The sequence below is a fragment of the Stegostoma tigrinum genome, chromosome 4 (genome assembly GCF_030684315.1).
Source record: "Stegostoma tigrinum isolate sSteTig4 chromosome 4, sSteTig4.hap1, whole genome shotgun sequence".
Lineage (NCBI taxonomy): Eukaryota > Metazoa > Chordata > Chondrichthyes > Orectolobiformes > Stegostomatidae > Stegostoma > Stegostoma tigrinum.
The window spans coordinates 5,919,721-5,939,136 of record NC_081357.1 but is presented as its reverse complement, the minus strand read 5'-3'; the positions used below and the strand labels follow the sequence as shown (position 1 = coordinate 5,939,136).

Genomic DNA, 19,416 nt, shown 5'->3' with positions numbered 1-19,416 from the left:
ATTAGGAAAAAGACTCTGATAAATGAACTGCTACTTTAATAAGAGATAATGGGAACTGCAGATGCTGAGAATCTGAGATAACAAAGTGTGGAGCTGGATGAACACAGCAGGCCAAGCAGCATCTCAGGAGCACAAAAGCTGACGTTTCGGGCGTCGACCCTTCAGAGAGGGGGATGGGGAAAGGGTTCTGGAATAAATAGGGAGAGAGGGGGAGGCGGACCGAAGATGGACAGAGGAGAAGATAGGTGAAGAGGAGAGTATAGGTGGGGAGGTAGGGAGGGGATAGGTCAGTCCAGGGAAGATGGACAGGTCAAGGAGGTGGGGTGAGGTTAATAGGTAGGAAATGCAGGTGCGGCTTGAGATGGGAGGAAGGGATGGGTGAGAGGAAGAACAGGTTAGGGAGGCAGAGACAGGCTGGGCTGGTTATGGGATGCAGTGGGGGGAGGGGATGAGCTGGGCTGGTTGTGCGATGCAGTGGGGGGAGGGGATGAGCTGGGTTGGTTGTGGGATGCGGTGGGGGAAGGGGAGATTTTGAAGCTGGTGAAGTCCACATTGATACCATTGGGCTGCAGGGTTCCCAAGTGGAATATGAGTTGCCGTTCCTGCAACCTTCAGGTGGCATCATTGTGGCACTGCAGGAGGCCCATGATGGATATGTCATCTGAAGAATGGGAGGGGGAGTTAAAATGGTTTGCGAATGGGAGGTGCAGCTGTTTATTGTGAACCGAGCGGAGGTGTTCTGCAAAGCGGTCCCCAAGCCTCCGCTTGGTTTCCCCAATGTAGAGGAAGCCACACTGGGTGCACCTACTAGCCTCATCCCGCCTCCTTGACTTGTCCGTCCTCCCTGGACTGACCTATCGCCTCCTTACCTCCCCACCCATACTCTCCTCTCCACCTATCTTCTTTTCTCTCCATCTTCGGTACAGTATCCATTGTACCTGGTGTGGCTTCCTCTACATTGGGGAAACCAAACGGAGGCTTGGGGACCGCTTTGCAGAACACCTCCACTCGGTTCGCAACAAACAACTGCACCTCCCAGTCGCAAACCATTTTAATTCCCCCTCCCATTCTTCAGATGACATGTCCATCATGGGCCTCCTGCAGTGCCACAATGATGCCACCCGAAGGTTGCAGGAACAGCGACTCATATTCCGCTTGGGAACCCTGCAGCCCAATGGTATCAATGTGGACTTCACCAGCTTCAAAATCTCCCCTTCCCCCACCGCATCCCAAAACCAGCCCAGCTCATCACCTCCCCCCACTGCATCCCAAAACCAGCCCAGCCTGTCTCTGCCTCCCTAACCTGTTCTTCCCCTCACCCATCCCTTCCTCCCATCTCAAGCCGCACCTGCATTTCCTACCTACTAACCTCATCCCACCTCCTTGACCTGTCCGTCTTCCCTGGACTGACCTATCCCCTCCCTACCTCCCCACCTATACTCTCCTCTCCACCCATCTTCTTTTCTCTCCATCTTCGGTCCGCCTCCCCCTCTCTCCCTATGTCTTCCAGAACCCTCTCCCCATCCCCCTCTCTGATGAAGGGTCTAGGCCCGAAACGCCAGCTTTTGTGCTCCTGAGATGCTGCTTGGCCTGCTGTGTTCATCCAGCTCCACACTTTGCTACTTTAATAAATTGAGTGGCTATCTGAACTGAAGATCTGCCAACAGCAGCACAATCTTGTTGACATAAATCAAAAGTAACTGAGAAAGTCACCTCATCATCATCACCACCCCTATCTCCTTGTGAGGATTCTTGTTACTCAAGATTTTGTTTTTACCTCGTTATTCCTACAGGTAATAACTGTGTGGAGTTTTATGTTCTATGTCATCCTTCCTGTCTATGAATGCATGTGCAATTTAAGTTAGCATAGTTGCAGCTAGTAACTGATTTTACCATGTTTTAAAGCTTGCAATTAGTAGTGTTTTGTGTTTATTCATGAAAGCTGATAAAAGGGACAGATGTCAGATTTCACATATTATTAAAATATGATGACATTGGAAGCAGCTGAAACCATTCTGCAAATGGAGCAGGTATCCTTGACTGGCTGACTAGCTTCAGCTAAGGCTAAGTTAATAGAACTGTCAAATTAGTTAAATAAGAAATTTCCTACAAAAACTACAAAAGCAAAGATAATCTAACATATTGGCACAGCATTTAGGATTGGTGAAAATATATGGGGGACCAGGTACCCCAGTCAGTGAGACATCAATGGTAGTCATTATTAAAGAATTAAAGCGGCTTGAACATGAAAGAGGAATAAGGCAGTTTGAAATTAGGAAGGAAAGGATATTGTCATTGAAATGGCTCTAAATGGAAATGAGAAGGCTTGAACTTAAGGGAAAAGGGATAGGTAGAGCATTTAGAGGCTTGAACCAGATTCAGAAGAGAGAAAATGATAAAGACAGTGAATTTCAAAAAGGAAAACCTGAGCCATAATCTAAATGTTTAAATTTGCAGAAATTCTACAAACATTTGAGAAGAATGATGTTGAGGCTCCTTCGTCACTTGAAAGGTAGTGAACAAATTAAATTGCTCAAAGAAAACTGGCCATTGTACATCCAAACAGGTTGATAGGTAGAGCTCATGAGAATAATGTATCACTGTCAGAGGTTTATAAAGTTTATGACTTGTAAAATGGCATCTCTGAACCAAGCTAAGGCAACTGGAGTTCACCTATTGCAATGGCGCCAAAACCAGACAGATCACGTCAACTTGGTATCAATAGAGGATTCATATCCAAATGAAAGACAATATCGACAGTATTGATTTGTCACAACAATTGATTTGTTAGAAGATCATTGGCAAGCTCTATATGACTGTTGGAGCCGGATTACTACCAGCTAATGTAACACCAAACGGACTTCAGCAATGGAATATTGTACCACTTGGAGGAAAGATAACCCAGCAACATTTCAGCAATTAATCACATCATCACTGACTGTAAGATATACGAGTTGGATTAGGTCATTCAGCCCATTGAGTCTATTCCACCATTTGATCATGGCTGATATGTTTTTTCAACCCACTCTCTTGCCTTCTCTCCCAGCCCTCAATCCCTTTACTAATCAAGAGCCTATCAATCCTTTTCTTAAATAGGCTCAAATGACTTGACTTCCACAGCTTTCTGCGGTAATGTGTGTCATAGGTTCAACACCCTCCGGCTGGAGAAATTCCTCCTTATCTCAGTTCTAAAAGGTTGTCCCTTCACGGTGAGGCTGTGGCCTTGGTGCTAGTCTCTCCTACTAGTGGTAACTAGCAAGATATCATAAAGATCAGTACTTGGGGCTCCGGATGTTTCAGTTGGAGCTCCTCTGTTCACCGATTCATTTTCCTTTTTTGTCTTCCCTTTGCAATATTTTTTCCTTCATCCGCAACACCCCCTCTCCCACCCCCCAACACCCAACAACCTTTAACTACTCCTGCCTAGAGAATGGTTTCAAGGGAGATAAGTCACAGCTGGAGACCAAGTGGGAGCTGAGTCCCACAGCGGTAGCAGAGCGAGCATGGACTGAGTCCTGGACCAATGACAGCACAGCACAAGGGGCAGGTCCTGGAGCAACAGCAGCAGAGTGCGTGGGCTGGGTCCAACCTCTCCCTATAACTCAGTGCCTTGAGTCCTGGCAACATCCATGTAAATTTCTGCTCCACTCTTTCCAGTATAATAACATCCTTCCTACAGCAAGGTGACCAAAACTGAACACAATACTCCAAGTGCAGCCTCACCAACATCATGTACAACTGCATCATAACTTTGCCCTGACTGATGAAGGCCAAAGCCCTTCTTCACTCTCCTATCTACCTGTGACTCCACTTTCAGAGAATTATGCAGCTGAACTCCAAGGTCCTTCTGTTCCTCTACACTCCCTAAGGCCCTGAATTTCCAAAATGCAACATTCACATTGTTGATATTTAACTCCGTTTGCCACTCTTTGGCCCACTTGCCCCGCTGATCAAGATCCTGCTGCAATTTTTGATCATCTTCCTCACTGTCCACGATATTGCCTATTTTAGTGTCATATGCAAACTTACTAATTGTGCCTTGTACATTCTCATCCAAATCATTGATACAGGTAACAAATAGCAACGGGCCCAGCACCAATCCCTGAGGCACACCACTAGTCATAGGCCTCCAGCCTGCTAAGCATCCTTCCACTATTACTCTCTGCTTCCTATCCATCAAGTCAATTGTGTGTCCAATCTGCCAGCTCTCCCTGCTCTCCAAAGAAGCTGTTCATTGACTTCAGCAAAAAGAGTACAGGGCACCCACCTGTCTGCACCATTGGTCGAGAGTGCCAAGTCCCTCGGAGTGATGATCTCCAAAAATCTGTCCTGACTCACCCACATCGATGCAACATCAAAAAAGAAAACAGCATCTCTGCCTCCTCAGGAGGCAAAGGAAATGTGGTGTGACCACAAGGCCTCTTACCAATGTTTACAGATATACTTTAGAAAGCATCCTGTCTGGATGCATCACAATGTGATTTGGAAACTGCTCTTCCCAAGACTGCAAGGAGCTGCAGTCATGAACACAGCCCAACTAAACACACAAACCAGCCTTCCATCCATTAACTCCATCCATACTTCCACTGCTTCGGGAAAGCAACCAATATAATCAATGATCCCTCCCACTCTGGTAAAACTTCCTCCTATCTTCTTCCATTGGGCAGAAGCATAAAAGTTTGAATACATGTACCAATGGATTCAAGAACACCTGTTCCACACTGTTATCAGACTTTTGAACAGATCTCTCAAATGTTAATTCTAGTCTCTCTCTCTCACTCTGCATCTTTTCTGCAGCTGTAACATTGTATTCTGTACTCTGTTCTGCTACCCTGATGCACTTTGATCTGTGTGCAAAACAACTTTTTTCACTGTATTTCAATATGTGTGATAACAATAAATCAATCAAATAATCAATCAGAAACACTTTGTGAAATGCAAAAGAAAAATCCAGGTAAGATTCAGCCTATTGTTTCTGAAATATATAATGGGAAATAATTGATAAGTCACCTAATTAATGAGGAAGATTTGAAGAAAGAACCTTTCACAAGAACCTTTGCAGATGATAGGTAAGAGATAACTACAATTTTGTTGAGTTGTGGTGAGGCAGAGCAAGAGACAGACAAGAACATAACAATGAATGGAAAAATTAAGGACAGCAGAATAAGACAGAGATAAAGAAGGATATATTTCAAAGGCTTAAGCAGAACAGGTCCAAGATTTGAGAACAACATGTACTGGTTGTTGTTAAGGACCATGAAAGCCAAAGAGACATGACTGTTGACATTACAATACATGTCCATCGAAGAACATTTTAACTTATTGTTAATTTCAGCTGGATCCCTCACCCTCACTGTGGCATCTCTGAATTCCCAATTACCCATGGTTTGCTAGCACTGAACAATCCCAGGGCTCCTAGCACCACTGGTTGTCCAACATGGCAAACCTGTTTCTTCTCCCTGGCCCAAATCTGCCATCTGATTCTTAAGTATATCAGGCTTACAAAGGGAGGGAGATTCAGCAATACAAATAGAGTTGTAGATTAAGGGAAATGATTAGATTTTCTCCAATGGGAGTTAATCACAGCCTAGCATTTGTGTGGCCAGAATATTATTTGTCAGTTATTAGTCTGACTACTGTCCAGGTCTTGCTGCATTTGGACATGCATTACTTCACCATAAGTTTTCCCTCATAACCACAGACTTCAGTTTTGCTTTGATTTGTTGATGCTATGCTCAATCAAATGCTGTTTTGCCATCAAAGGCAGTCACTCACATCTCACCAGGATCACCTGGCTTTCTCCCCTGGCTTGAACATAATGATGAACTGGGGTATATGTTGGTCTGTACAGATTGTGGTTGAATGCAATTCTTGCTGATGACCTGCTGCTTCCTAAAGGTCCATGTTTAAGTTGCTAGAATTTCAGCCACAGTGGAAGGTAATTTCTTCTCTACAAGGGAAAGGTCAAACAAGTTTTTCCTCTGTTTTTTTTTCTTTCACTCCCTTGTTCTCAAGCTATTTCTCTTTCTGGACTTGTTTCAGCAATAAATTGCTTTAGTTTTAATTAAAATAGGTTTGAGTTTTTTCTGTTTATTTCCCTAAACTTTAGGAAACAAATTTCATATCTTTATCAATATCAACAGACTCAAACAGTCTACAACATACCTTCTTTTTATCACAATCATCAAGATGGTTCTGTATGAACTGGACACTGGCTGTGAAATCTGAAGAGTTGAACTCATATGGAATACACCATCCCAGAGGACCAAATTTACGCCGTTCCTAATGTGTAGTAGGAAGTGAATTGTTGCATTCAAATTACTTCTGATGAAATATTTCAATATCATCAATGGCAATTTAACTTATTTACATATAGGCTGCAGTTAATATAGTCAAGTAACTTACTGGGGCATTATCAAAAAAAATTAAGACCAACCCACATCAGGAGATAATCAGGACTGTTGACAAATGATTGGTCAAAGAGACAGATTGTTAAAGAGCATCTTAAAGGAGGAGAAGTGGATAAATGGAGAGATTGATTACAGCTCAAGGCCACACTCGCTACAAGCATCATCATAGTCAACGGGATTGGGGAAGACAATCGGGGCAGATAGTACTGGGGATTGGTCATGCAAAACATGCCAGACTTGGAGGAAGGAAGAATTCCTGGAGGGCTGCAGGGCCGGAAAGATTATAAAGACACTGAGGATGAGGCCATGAGGTGTGCTTTAACAAGATAATGAAAACAATATCATTGCTTGTTGGGGAATCCATACAGGTCAGCATGCACAAGAGTAACAGGTGACCAGGATGTGATGCAGAGATAATAGGAACTGCAGATGCTGGAGAATCTGAGATAACAAGGTGTCGAGTTGGATGACCACAGCAGGCCAAGCAGCATCAGAGGAGCAGGAAGGCTGACATTTCAGGCCTAGACCCTTCTTTAGACAAGACCAACAAACCCAAACAAACAGACAAAACGGGCCCAGAAACCATAACCACTCTCCCCTACATCAAAGACATCTCGGAAATGATTGCCAGACTACTCAGACCTCTTGGCATCATGGTAGCCCACAAACCCACCAACACACTAAAACAGCAGCTAATGAACTTAAAAGACCCCATATAGATAAAAAGCAAAACGAACGTCATTTACAAAATACCTTGCAAGAACTGTGACAAACACTACATTGGACAAACAGGCAGAAAGCTAGCCACCAGGATACATGAACATCAACTAGCCACAAAAAGACATGACCCACTATCACTAGTATCCTTACACACAGATGAGGAAGGACACCACTTTGATTGGGACAACATATCCATCCTAGGACAAGCCAAACAGAGACACGCACGAGAATTCCTAGAAGCATGGCATTCCAACCAGAACTCCATCAACAAACACATTGATTTGGAGCCCATCTACCACCCTCTGAGGAAAAGAACAGGAAATGACATCACCAACACAGGAAATGACATCAACACATGAAATGACATCACCAACCCAAGGAAACCTAAACACATAAATAAAAAGCAGAACATAACACCAGCGCTTCACCAGAGGCTCACTGATGATGTTACCTAGAATGGTGATGAAATGTCTGAAAACGAACCTTCCAACTCAGCAAGCAAACTTACATCCAGAACCTCAACGTGAGCTACAAATCTTCTCAAAACTCGCTAGACCAAAGAAGTTCATCCAGCTCTACACCTTGCTATCTCAGGATCTGATACAGTTGAGTTTACACTCAGCCAAAATTTGCATTGGAAAGTTATAGAGGTTGCAAGATAGTATTTCTTAACATGGGAAACATTGGGATAGTGGAGTCCATTAGTTAAAAAAGAATGTAGAATGAGCAATTCAATGGCTCATAATTTGAGGCAGGGCAGAGCTAGAGAATGCAATTAAGTTGAAATAGACAGCCTTTATGTTAGAGAAGCTATAGGTGTTCAACTCAGTTCTAGAACATAGAAAAATACAGCACAGTACAGGCCCTTCGGCCCACCACGTTGTGCCTTGGAATAATCCTTATCCAAAAATAACCTAACCTACATTCCCCTCAATTCACTGCTGTCCATGTGCATGTCCAGCAGTCGCTTAAATGTCACTAATGACTCCACTTCCACGACTACCACTGGTAAACTATTCCATGCGCTATTAGTTCTATTGGAAAATAATGTTAACAGTCTTCATACTAAATCACGTTTTTATGTAAATCACAGAAATTATAGTGCTCGGTATTTACATAATCTAAATCTATTTCAATTATTTATTTCTATGACCATTCTTAAGAATTTTGTCTGCACTCTTTCTGCTTCAACAACTTCTATTGAAGCATGACACTCCATAATGTGCTCTAATACCGTATTTGAGGCTGAATTGGTGCTCCATACAGGTTTGACATAACTCCTTTGCCTTCACACTCTAACATCCTATTTATAATTATATTTAGGGCAGCACAGTGGCATAAGGGTGGCACGGTGGCACAGTGGTTAGCACTGCTGCCTCACCGTGCCAGGGAACCAGATTTGGTTCCAGCCTTGGGCAACTGTCTGTGTGGAGTTTGCACATTCTCCCTGTGTCTGCATGGGTTTCCTCACACAGTCCAAAGATATGCTCTGATGAAGGGTCTAGGCCCGAAACGTCAGCTTTTGTGTTCCTGAGATGCTGCTGGGCCTGCTGTGTTCATCCAGCCTCACATTTTATTATCTTGCAGGCTAGGTGGATTGGCCATGCTAAATTACCCGTAGTGTTCAGGGAGGTGTAGATTAGGTAGGTTATAGGGGGATGGGTCTAGGAGGCGTGCTCTGAGGTTCGGTGTTGGGCCGAAGGGCCTGTTTCCACACTGTAGGGATTCTATATCTATAAAGTGTAGGATGCTGTGTACTTTATTAACCATTCTCTTATTCTGTCTTGGCACTTTCACTGTTTTACACAACCATGTTTTTATGTTCCTCCAGACCTCTTAGAATTTTCTGCATAATTTTTGACTGTCTTTCTATATGCTTGCTAGTAAGTGAATCACTTCACATTTCTCTGAATTAAATTTCCTCTGTCACTTGTCCATCCATTTGACCACTATCTGTATGTCCTTTTGAAGTTCTAAACTATCCTCCTCAAAGCTCACAAGACTTGTAAAATGTATATACTCAACAAAGTTTGAAATTGTATCCATACACATCATTAAATCTTGGTCATTAAAGAGCAGAGTTTCCAATACTGGTGAGTGGGGAACTCGAATACAAACAGTTTTCCAGTATGGACCACTACATGCTATTTCCTGTCACTCCCAATTCAGACTCCATTACTGATTGCAAACTTTCTCCTGATGAGCCCTCCAACCCCTTTGATCTCTTTGTCAAAATCCAACATCTCAAACTTAGGAAAACTCTTCGATTATTTCAAGCAGAATCTCCACTGACTCTGCAGCAGTGTAAGAAATGCAACTGCATCTCACTTGGCAAATCATCGTGAGTTGCTGTTTGATGTTGATCTACTCACTTTGCAGTTTTGATACACACACAGCACACTTGAGCTTGTACCCTTACCATCAGATTTGAACCTTGATTAAATTGAAGGACATTCAATTTGGGTTGAGCTGAGGAAATGCATCCCACATTCACCTGGCCGACAGGAGGTGCTTGAACGGTGTTTGGCTGATGGATCTGTCTCACTGACCACCATGTAAAAGGCATGTCTGGTGGTACAGCTATCAGGCACGTCTGCCACAATCTGAATTGCTGCCTTCACCCATCTTTTAATTTGTATAATTCAAGTTAAAGTAGACCATGAGTCAAGTCCCTGGTTTAAACCAGTTAAAACATACTTAACAAAGTGTGGAGCTGGATGAACACAGCAGGCCAAGCAGCATCTTAGGAGTACAAAAGCTGATGTTTCGGGCCTAGACCCTTCTGATGAAGGGTCTTGGCCCAAAACGTCAGCTTTTGTGCTCCTAACATGCTGCTTGGCCTGCTGTGTTCATCCAGCTCCACACTGTCGTCTCGGATTCTCCAGCATCTGCAGTTCCCATTATCTCTGAAAAAAATAGCTAATTACAAGTTATTGCAGTAGATCTAATAGGATAAGGAGGTAAAATTAGAAACAAAAAGTTGACATTTAAAAGAAGATAAACAAACACTTAACTATTTTCTTTATTTTTCTACTTTTTATCTAAGATTTTGTACCCAGTTACCTTGTACCTAAGATGATGCTCTGATTAGCAACATTGTAAACATTTCACTGTACTTCTGTATCCCTGTACTTCAGTGCACTTGACAATATAGGAAGAAAGTCTCAATTAGTCTTCGTAATAAAAACTGAAAGAACTGCGGTTGCCAAAAATCAGGAACAAAAACAGAAGTTGCTGGAAAAGCTCAGCAGGTCTGGCAGTATCTGTGAAGGAAAAAAATCAGTCTTAATGTTTGGGTCCAGTGACCCTTCCTCAGAACTGATCATAGCTGGGAAAACATTGGCTTACATGCAGAAAATAGGAGGGGGATGGGGTAGGGAATAAATGACAGGATAGAGCCCAAAGAAAGAGAAAAGCAGTTGGATAGACAAAGGAGTTGATAACGAACTGACTAGGATGGTGAGTAGAGATAATGGGAACTGCAGATGCTGGAGAATCCAAGATAACAAAGTGTGAAGCTGGATGAACACAGCAGGCCAAGCAGCATCTTAGGAACACAAAAGCTGATGTTTCGGGCCTAGACTCTTCATCGGAATAAGATGCTGCTTGGCCTGCTGTGTTCATCCAGCCCCACACTTTGTTATCTTAGTGTGGTGTGTTAAACTGGCAGGCGACAGGTAGCTCAAGGTCTTTATTGTGAGCAGAACATAGATTTTCTACGAAGCAGTCACCCAGTCCATGCTTCATTTCTCCAATGTACAGGAGACTACACTGTGTGCAGCAAATGCAGCAGACTCTGTTGTGTAATGTTGGGTGTGCTACTTCAGTTTTTTGTTGTTAAAGTGATGAAGCTAACACATGAAGTCAGATAAAGTAGCTATGATGACTGCTGTAGTTTCATGGTTGTTGTTTTCTTATACAGTTGGACTGTGCAAGATAGCAGATTTTGAGGGGAAATGAAGATTCCTGGCTTCTTGTTATGCAGATGTGTCACTTTTGATTTCTCTCCCCAATTTCCTATTTAGAGCATAGAACATAGAACAACACAGTGCAGAACACGCCCTTCAGCCCTCGATGTTGCGCCAACCTGTGAACTAATCTAAGCCCCTCCCCCTACACTATCCTATCATCATCCATTTGCTTATCCAAGGGCTGTTTAAATGCCCCTAATGTGGCTGAGTTAACTACATTGGCAGGCAGGGCTTTCCACGCCCTTACCACTTTCTGAGTAAAGAACCTGTCTCTGACATCTGTCTTAAATCTATCACCCCTCAATTTGTAGCTTTGCCCCCTTGTATAAGGTGACGTCATCATCCTCGGAAAAAGACTCACTGTCCACCCTATCTAATCCTCTGATCATAATAGAGGATTAAATCCCCGCTTAGCCTCCTTCTCTCCAATGAGAACAGACCCAGGTCCCTCAGCCTTCCTTCAAAAGACCTTCGCTCCAGACCAGGCAACATCCTGGTAAATCTCCTCTGCACCTTTTCCAATGCTTCCACATCCTTCCTGTAATGGGGCAACCAGAACTGCATGCAATATTCCAAGTGAGGCCGCAGTAGCGTTTTGTACAGTTGCAGCATGACATCACAGCTCCAGAACTCAATCCCTCTACCAATAAAACCTAACACACCGTAAGCCTTCTTAACAGCACTGTCAACCTGGGTGGCAACTTTCAGGGACCTATGTACATGGACACTAAGATCCCTCTGCACATCCACACTACCAAGAATCTTACCATTGACCCAGTATTCTGCCTTCCTATTATTCTTCCCAAAGTGAATCACCTCACATTTATCACATTGAACTCCATTTGCCACCTTTCAGCCCAATTCTGCAGTTTATCCAAGTCTCCCTGCAATCTGCAACATTCTTCCACACTGTCCACCACTCCACCGACTTTAGTGTCATCTGCAAACTTACCAACCCACCCACCTATGCCTGCGCCCAAGTCATTTATAAAAATGACAAACAGCAGTGGTCCCAAAATAGATCCTTGAGGCACACCACTAGTAACCAGATTCCAGGCTGAATATTTTCCACCAGCCACCACTCTTACAGAAAGCCAGTTTCTAATCCAAACTGCTAAATCTCCCTCAATCCCATACCTCTGCATTTTCTCCAAGAGCCTACCATGTGGAACCTTATCAAAGGCTTTACTGAAGTCCATGAACACCACGTCAATTGCCCTACCCCATCCACATGCTTGGTCACCGTCTCAATAAACTCAAAGAGGTTTGTGAGTCACGACCTGCCCTTGACAAATCCATGTTGGCTATCTTCAATCAAACTATTGCTTGCTCGATGATTATAAATCCCATCTCTTATAATCCTTTCCAAAACTTTTCCTACAACAGAGGTAAGGCTCACTGGTCTATAATTACCTGGGTCATCTCTACTGTCCTTCTTGAACAAGGCACAACATTTGCAATCCTCCAGTCCTCTGGTACTAAACCTGTAGACAATGATGACTCAAAGATCAAGGCCAAAGGCTCTCTCCCTAGTCTCCCAGAAAATCCTCGGAAAAATCCCATCCAGCTCAGGGGATTTCTACCTTCACAACTTCTAGAATTGATAATACCTCCTCCTTACTAACCTCAATCCTTTCAATTCTAGTATCCCATAACTCAGTCTTCTCCTCTACAATATTCTCCTTTTCCTGAGTGAAAACAGATGAGAAATAATCATTTACCACCTCTCCAATCTCCACAGGGTCCACACACAACGTCCCACTTCTGTCTTTGACTGGCTCTATTCCTACCCTAGTCATCCTCTTATTCCTCACATAACTAAAGAAAGCTTTAGGATTCTCCTTTATTCTAGCTGCTAATGTCTGCACATGACCCCTCCTTGCTCTTCTCAACTCTCTCTTTAAATCCTTCCTAGCTAATCTGTAACTCTCCATCGCCTCATCTGAACCATCTTGTCTCAATATCACGTAAGCCTCCATCTTCTGCTCAGCAAGAGATACAATTTCTTTAGTAAACCACGGTTCCCTTATCTTATCACTTCCTCCCTGCCTGACAGGGACATACCTATCAAGGACACGCAATATCTGTTCCTTAAACCAGCTCCACATTTTGCTTGTCCCCATCATTTGTCCCGAATGGTTCAAGATGAAATCTTTCTTTGTTGAGATTGCTTCTCCTTTTGAAATATTGGGCTGGATTTTCTGAGGAATGACCTGTCCCTTTTCGATGAACATAGAACACTACAGGCCCATTGGCCCATGATGTTGCGCCGATCTGTGAAACCAAACTGAAGCCCACCTCACCTACCCTAATCCATTATTATCCATATGTTTATCCAATGACCATTTAAATGCCCTTAAACTTGGTGAGTCTACTACTGTTGCAGGCAGGGCATTCCACGCCCTTACTACTCTCTGAGTAAAGAGCTGACCTCTGACATCTGTCCTATATCTATCACCCCTCAATTTAAAGCTATGTCCCCTCGTGCTAGCCATCTCCATTTGAGGAAAAACGCTCTCATTGTCCACCCTATCTAATCTTTCAATCATCTTGTATGTCTCTATTAGGTCACCTCTTAACCTTCTTCTCTCTAACGAAAACAGCCTCAAGTCCCTCAGCCTTTCCTTATAAAACCTTCCCTCCACACCAGGCAACATCCTGGTAAAATCTCCTCTGCACCCTTTCCAATGCTTCCACATCCTTCCTATGATGTGGCGACCAGAACTGTACCCAATACTCCAAGTGTGGCTGCGCCAGAGTGTTGTACAGCTGCAACATGACCTCATGGTTCTGAAACGTAATCCCTCTACCAATAAAACCTAACACACAGTATGTCTTCTTAACAACCCTATCAACCTGGGTGGCAACTTTCAGGGATCTATGCACATGGACACTGAGATCTCTCTGCTCATCCACACTACCAAGAATCTTACCATTAGCCCAGTACTCAGTATTCCTGTTACTCCTCCCAAAGTGAATTACCTCACACTTTTCTGCAGTAAACTCCATTAGCCACCTCTCAGTCCATCTCTGCAGCTTATCTATGTCCTTCCGTAACCTGCAACATCCTTGCACACTATCCACAACTCCATCGACTTTAGTGTCATCCGCAAATTTACTAACCCATCCTTCTACCCCCTCATCCAGGTCATTTTTAAAAATGACAAACAGCAATGGCCCCAAAACAGATCCTTGAGGTACACCACTAGTAACTGACTCCAGGATGAACATTTCCCATCAACCACCACCCTCTGTCTTTGTCCAACTAACCAATTTTTGATCCAAACCACTAAATCACCCTCAATCCCATGACTCTATATTTTCTGCAATAGCCTACCATGGGGAACCTTATCAAATGCTTTACTGAAATCCATATACACCACATCAACCGCTTTGCCCTCATCCACCTGTTTAGTCACTTTCTCAAAGAATTCAATAAGGTTTGTGAGGTACGACCTACCCTTCTCAAAACCGTGTTGACACTCCCTAATCAAATTATTCCTTTCTAGATCATTACAAATCCTATCTCTTATAATCCTTTCCAACACTTTACTCATAACTGAAGTAAGGCTCACTGGTCTGTACCAAGATTGACCCTCCACACCTTCTTGAACAAGGGGACAACATTTGCTATCCTCCAGTCTTCTGGCACTATACCTGAAGATAATGACAACATGAAGATCAAAGCCAAAGGCTCTGCAATCTCCTCCCTAACGTCCCAGAGAATTCTAGGATAGATCCCATCCAGCCCAAGGGACTTATCTATTTTCACACCTTCCAGAATTGCTCACACCTCCTCCTTGTGAACATCATTCCCATCTAGTCTAATAGCCTACATCTCAGTATTCTCCTCGACAACATTGTCTTTCAACCTTCTTCCCTCTAATGAAAACAGCCTCAAGTCCCTCAGCCTTTCCTCATAAGACCTTCCCTCCATACCAGCAACATCCTGGTAAATCTCCTCTCCACCCTTTCCAAAGGAGATAACTCCACACTTCTAACTGGAGATTCCAGTCAGGGCTCCTTCAGAAGCATGAAGCTGTACCTCCTTACTCACAGTTCTCTCATGGAAGAAATATAGAAACAATGAAGATAGGAGCAGAAAGAGGCCCTTTGGCCTTTTGATCCTGCTCCACCATTCTTTACAATCATGGCTGATCATCCAACTCAATAGTCTAATCCTGTTTTCTCCCTATAACCTTTGATCCCATTCACCCTAAGTGCTATATCTAGCTGCTTCTTGAATACATTCAATGTTTTGGCGTCAATTACTTTCTCTGGGAATGAATTCTACAGGGTCACCACTTTTGGGTGGTGTCCTCATCTCTGTCCTCAACGCGTCCATCCCGAATCCTCAGTCTATGGCCCCTGGTTCTGGATGCACCCACCATCAGGAATATCCTCCCTGCATCTACCCTGTCCAGTCCTGTTGGAATGTTAAAAGTCTCTGTGAGATCATCCCTCATTTGTCTGAGCTCCAGTGAAAACAATCCTAACCTAGTCAATCATGGTGCAGAACTGTCCAAAGAGGGAAGTCACACACCCTTTTCAATGCCGCCACCTCTGTATTCTGAAACGTGAAGATCCAGAATCATACACAGCCACTTTGACAGTTGGTATCAAACAGTAAGTACACAATGTCAGTGTGAGATTACCGAGAAGGTTTGGGTTCTCATGTCTAGGGGATTGGGTCCAGATTGGGAGAATTGGGTCTGAGCATGAAAAGGTGGGGTGGAGTCTAGAACAAGTGAATCATTGATTCATAGAATCACAGAATCTATAATTCTATGAGTGAAGATGGTTGTTTCCCAGGGGTATTAAGGCAGGGTTGTCTGGCGGAGGTGTAGTTGGGGGTTTGTAATGCAAGTATGGGGTCAATAGTTAGCCAGGTGCATTTAATGAGTTAAACTTTTCCTGAGTAATGAGTTACTTAACTTTGTTGGAACTATCTGCATTCTCCAGTTTAAATGGAGAGATTTGGGAAGTTCCAGGGCCAGGTGAATCTTTAATTTTCTGGGTTCCTTTGGAGTCTACGCACAACTCCCATTTATCCTGGAATAATCACTATTTGGCCACTGGAGAATCCAGGTTATTGTCAGCAAGCAAGATGGCAGCTGTTACAGCGTGATCTTTGCAAACATGGAGTTATGTCCCAATAATGCGTTTGTATTCTGGAAGTAACTCCATGTATGGTTATCTTTTGCTCTGATCAATGCCCAATTTGCCTTCTCTCAGTGAATCATCAAAGGCTTTGTTATCTCTTGGACAAAAGTTGCTACACGTTTGATTGTCTGTCTGTAACCCACATGGAACCTACAGTTATATAGTCAGGTTAACAGTTTTTTCCTCAAATTTACCAAATCTTAACTTTGGAATCATGACACTGATAACACTGGAGGCCACGTGGGTTCTAAAAAAGTGTTAGTAAACGTAAAGTCACCAAAGTCTTACCAAACCATAGGGCTGCTGTGTCAATAGAGATGATGACTCAGGGCGGTTTAACTTGAGGGTCACTGCATCCCAGGTGAGGGGAGAAGTCAGGGAGGAGTGTCCCTCATGATTACCTCAGCAGGTGTGGGGTTTGAACCCACACTTTTGGCATGACTTTGTGTCACAAATCAGCCAACTGAGCTAACCAATCCTCCTGCACCATATGCCCTGCCCCCACCCACACACCCCCAACCCCCGGTGCCGCCCGCGCCCTGAAGAAGTGTTATATTCAAAACTTGAATTCTCCACAAACGCTCTGAGGTTGGCCAAGTTTCTCCAGCATTTTCCATTGCATTATCTGCAGTACTTTGCTTTCATTTTAGGTACATTTTGAATCCCAATTTCCTAGACAGTGGTATACAAGGAAGTAACAGTCTACAATGTGATTTCTACATGAATAACTTGTGACATTCTAATTATTCTTCAATGATTCTTTTGGAATCATGACACTGGTAACACTGGAGGCCACGTGGGTTCTGAAAAAGTGTTAGTAAAGGTAAAGTCACCAAAGTCTTAACAAAACATAGGGCTGCTGTGTCAATAGAGATGACGACTAGGGGCGATTCTGGTAAATGTTCCTTTTTTAAGTTTAAATATAAGGTAGTGAGGCACCAGCAAGTACCACCCATCTACTAAGCCTCCCACCATAAGGATCAAGTTAATCACACCTAGTGAATTAGTATACTTCTAGAATATATGATTAGATTACCGTCAGATAGTCAGATCTGGGCTCAATTACCTGGACTGTAGTGTGCAGGAAAGCAACAGCGTACAATAGTGGTCTCCACATGGGCAGATTTGAATATTCTATTTGGTCCTGAGTGATTCCAGTGAATGTTCTTTTCAGTCCTGCCCGCACTCCCTGAGGGGGCTCATTAGTGTACTTGATGGATGTCTGGAAAATAAACAATGGACAACTGGTCTTCAAGTAAACAGTGAGTGAAATGAATTGGTTAAATAACTAATGATCTGTGTAAATTAGATAATCAGAGTTCAATGCAGGTTTTCTAAGCCTGTGTGTTGTAACTTCTGAACATGCTACACGTCTTATCCACCGATCATTCATTGGAGTAACCACATGTAAACCACGGGCACCAGAATGACCCACATTCCAGCCAAATAGGCAGTACAATTGGCTTTATCATTGCAAAACATGGCAAGTGGAGCATATGAGTTGCAGCGTATTCCAATGGAAGTGGAAATCCTCCCCAGACTGAATGAGCTTGGTGAACACAACCTGAGTGAAGACAATTATAAAGCTTCACTCAGGGCATATCCTGAACAGAGGGACTCTGGTCAGCCCTCAGGAAGACCCCAAAGCAAAGCTAAGCCTCAGCCAGACAGTTAACATTTTCTTCAGGATCTGGGCCGGCAAGTCATTGTAGTTTCTGCAGAATCGAGACAGCATGAATCCCACTTGGCCTGAATTTACTAGAGAACTCATAGGCTGTTATCCAGGAGAGTGCATACGCTGGAAATCCCAAATCAGAACAAATCAAAATAAACATCTGATTAAATGGTCACCAGGTTCCCAATGGAGGTTAATATTGACATGGCCGTATCAGTGACTGCAAAATCAGTCTTGAATAAAATTTGCCCTTCACTTCAACCCTTAAGTTTGGGTCAGAATAAAGTAAAATAAAAGCATATACTGCTGAAGCTTGAGACACAGAAAGAAAACAGAATATCAGGCTCAAAATTTTAACTTTGATTCTCACTGTAGATGATGCCAAACCCGCCATATTTCTCCAGTACTTCCTATGATTATTATAAAAGTACGGATGTTATGCTTCAGTTATGCATAGCTCTAGGGAAATCTATCTCTCAAACTATGAGTTTTGCTTTCCTTATTTAAGGAATAAGATAAATGGGTTGAAAAAGGTTCGGAGGAGGTTTGCGGACTGATGCCTTGAAAGAGCAGGCTGTTGTATAAGAAAAGGTTGAATGGGCTGGGCTTGTTTTCCTGAGGGTTTAAAATAGTTAGGGGTAGCATGATTGAAGATCCTGAATACTATTGACATTGTGGACACGGAAAAGATGTTTCCTTCTCTGGGTGAGTCCAGAATAAAGGGATATTGTATAAAAATTAGGACTCATCCTTTAAGGACAGTGATAAGGCGAAATTTGTACTCCCAGAGAGTTGTGAGACTTTGGAACTTTCTGCCACAGAAATGGAATCACTGAAATGTTTTAGGGCAGAGATAGCTGCTTGAAAGACAAGGGTATCAAAGTCACGGGTGGAGATGGGAATGTGGAATTCAGCAATGATTTTATTGAATGATATGGCAGACTTGAGGGGCTGAATAACCTATTTTATTCTTAATTTGCAAGTTCGTGAAGAAATGGTGGAGCCTTTGAACAGATATTTTGTTCTTTCTTCACTGTAGGAGATTGATAAGACCTCAAGACCAGATAGTACATCCTTGGATCTTAAAAGGAGTGGATTACAGTCTTCCCAACTTCTTTAGATTTTACCAAGGTCCCAGCAAGATTGGGAAATAGCATGTGTAACTCCTTTATTCAGAGAGCAGAGAGGCAGAAAGCAAGAGATTGCAGGCTAGTTAGCCTAATTTCTATCACAGAGAACATTCTAGAATCCATGATCAAGGAGGTTATAGAAGGAAACTTAGAAATTCATTATTTGTTCAGGCTGAGCTGACATGGTTTTGTGAGAGAAAAATCCGGTTTGTCTAATCCAATAGTTTTTTTGATAAAGTAACATCCATGGAGAATAGAGGAAAACATATAGATCTGGCATTCTTGAATTTGTGAAAAGTTTTTGATAAAAGTGCTTTATCTTTATCTTAACCACTGCCACCTGGAAG

The 19,416-nt window shown here is 43.0% G+C and overlaps 1 protein-coding gene across 1 annotated transcript in view; it reads right to left on the bottom strand.

Annotated features, from left to right (window-relative positions):
* LOC125452339 (dynein axonemal heavy chain 8-like) overlaps window positions 1-19,416 on the bottom strand; it is a 1,009,221-nt gene that overhangs the window by 39,328 nt on the left and 950,477 nt on the right. Inside the window, exons 100-101 of the mRNA XM_059645685.1 lie at window positions 17,331-17,486; window positions 6,166-6,282 (exon numbers count right to left, since the gene is read on the bottom strand). Coding sequence (XP_059501668.1) covers window positions 6,166-6,282; window positions 17,331-17,486 — 273 coding nt within the window. The remainder of the gene's footprint in view (window positions 1-6,165; window positions 6,283-17,330; window positions 17,487-19,416) is intronic.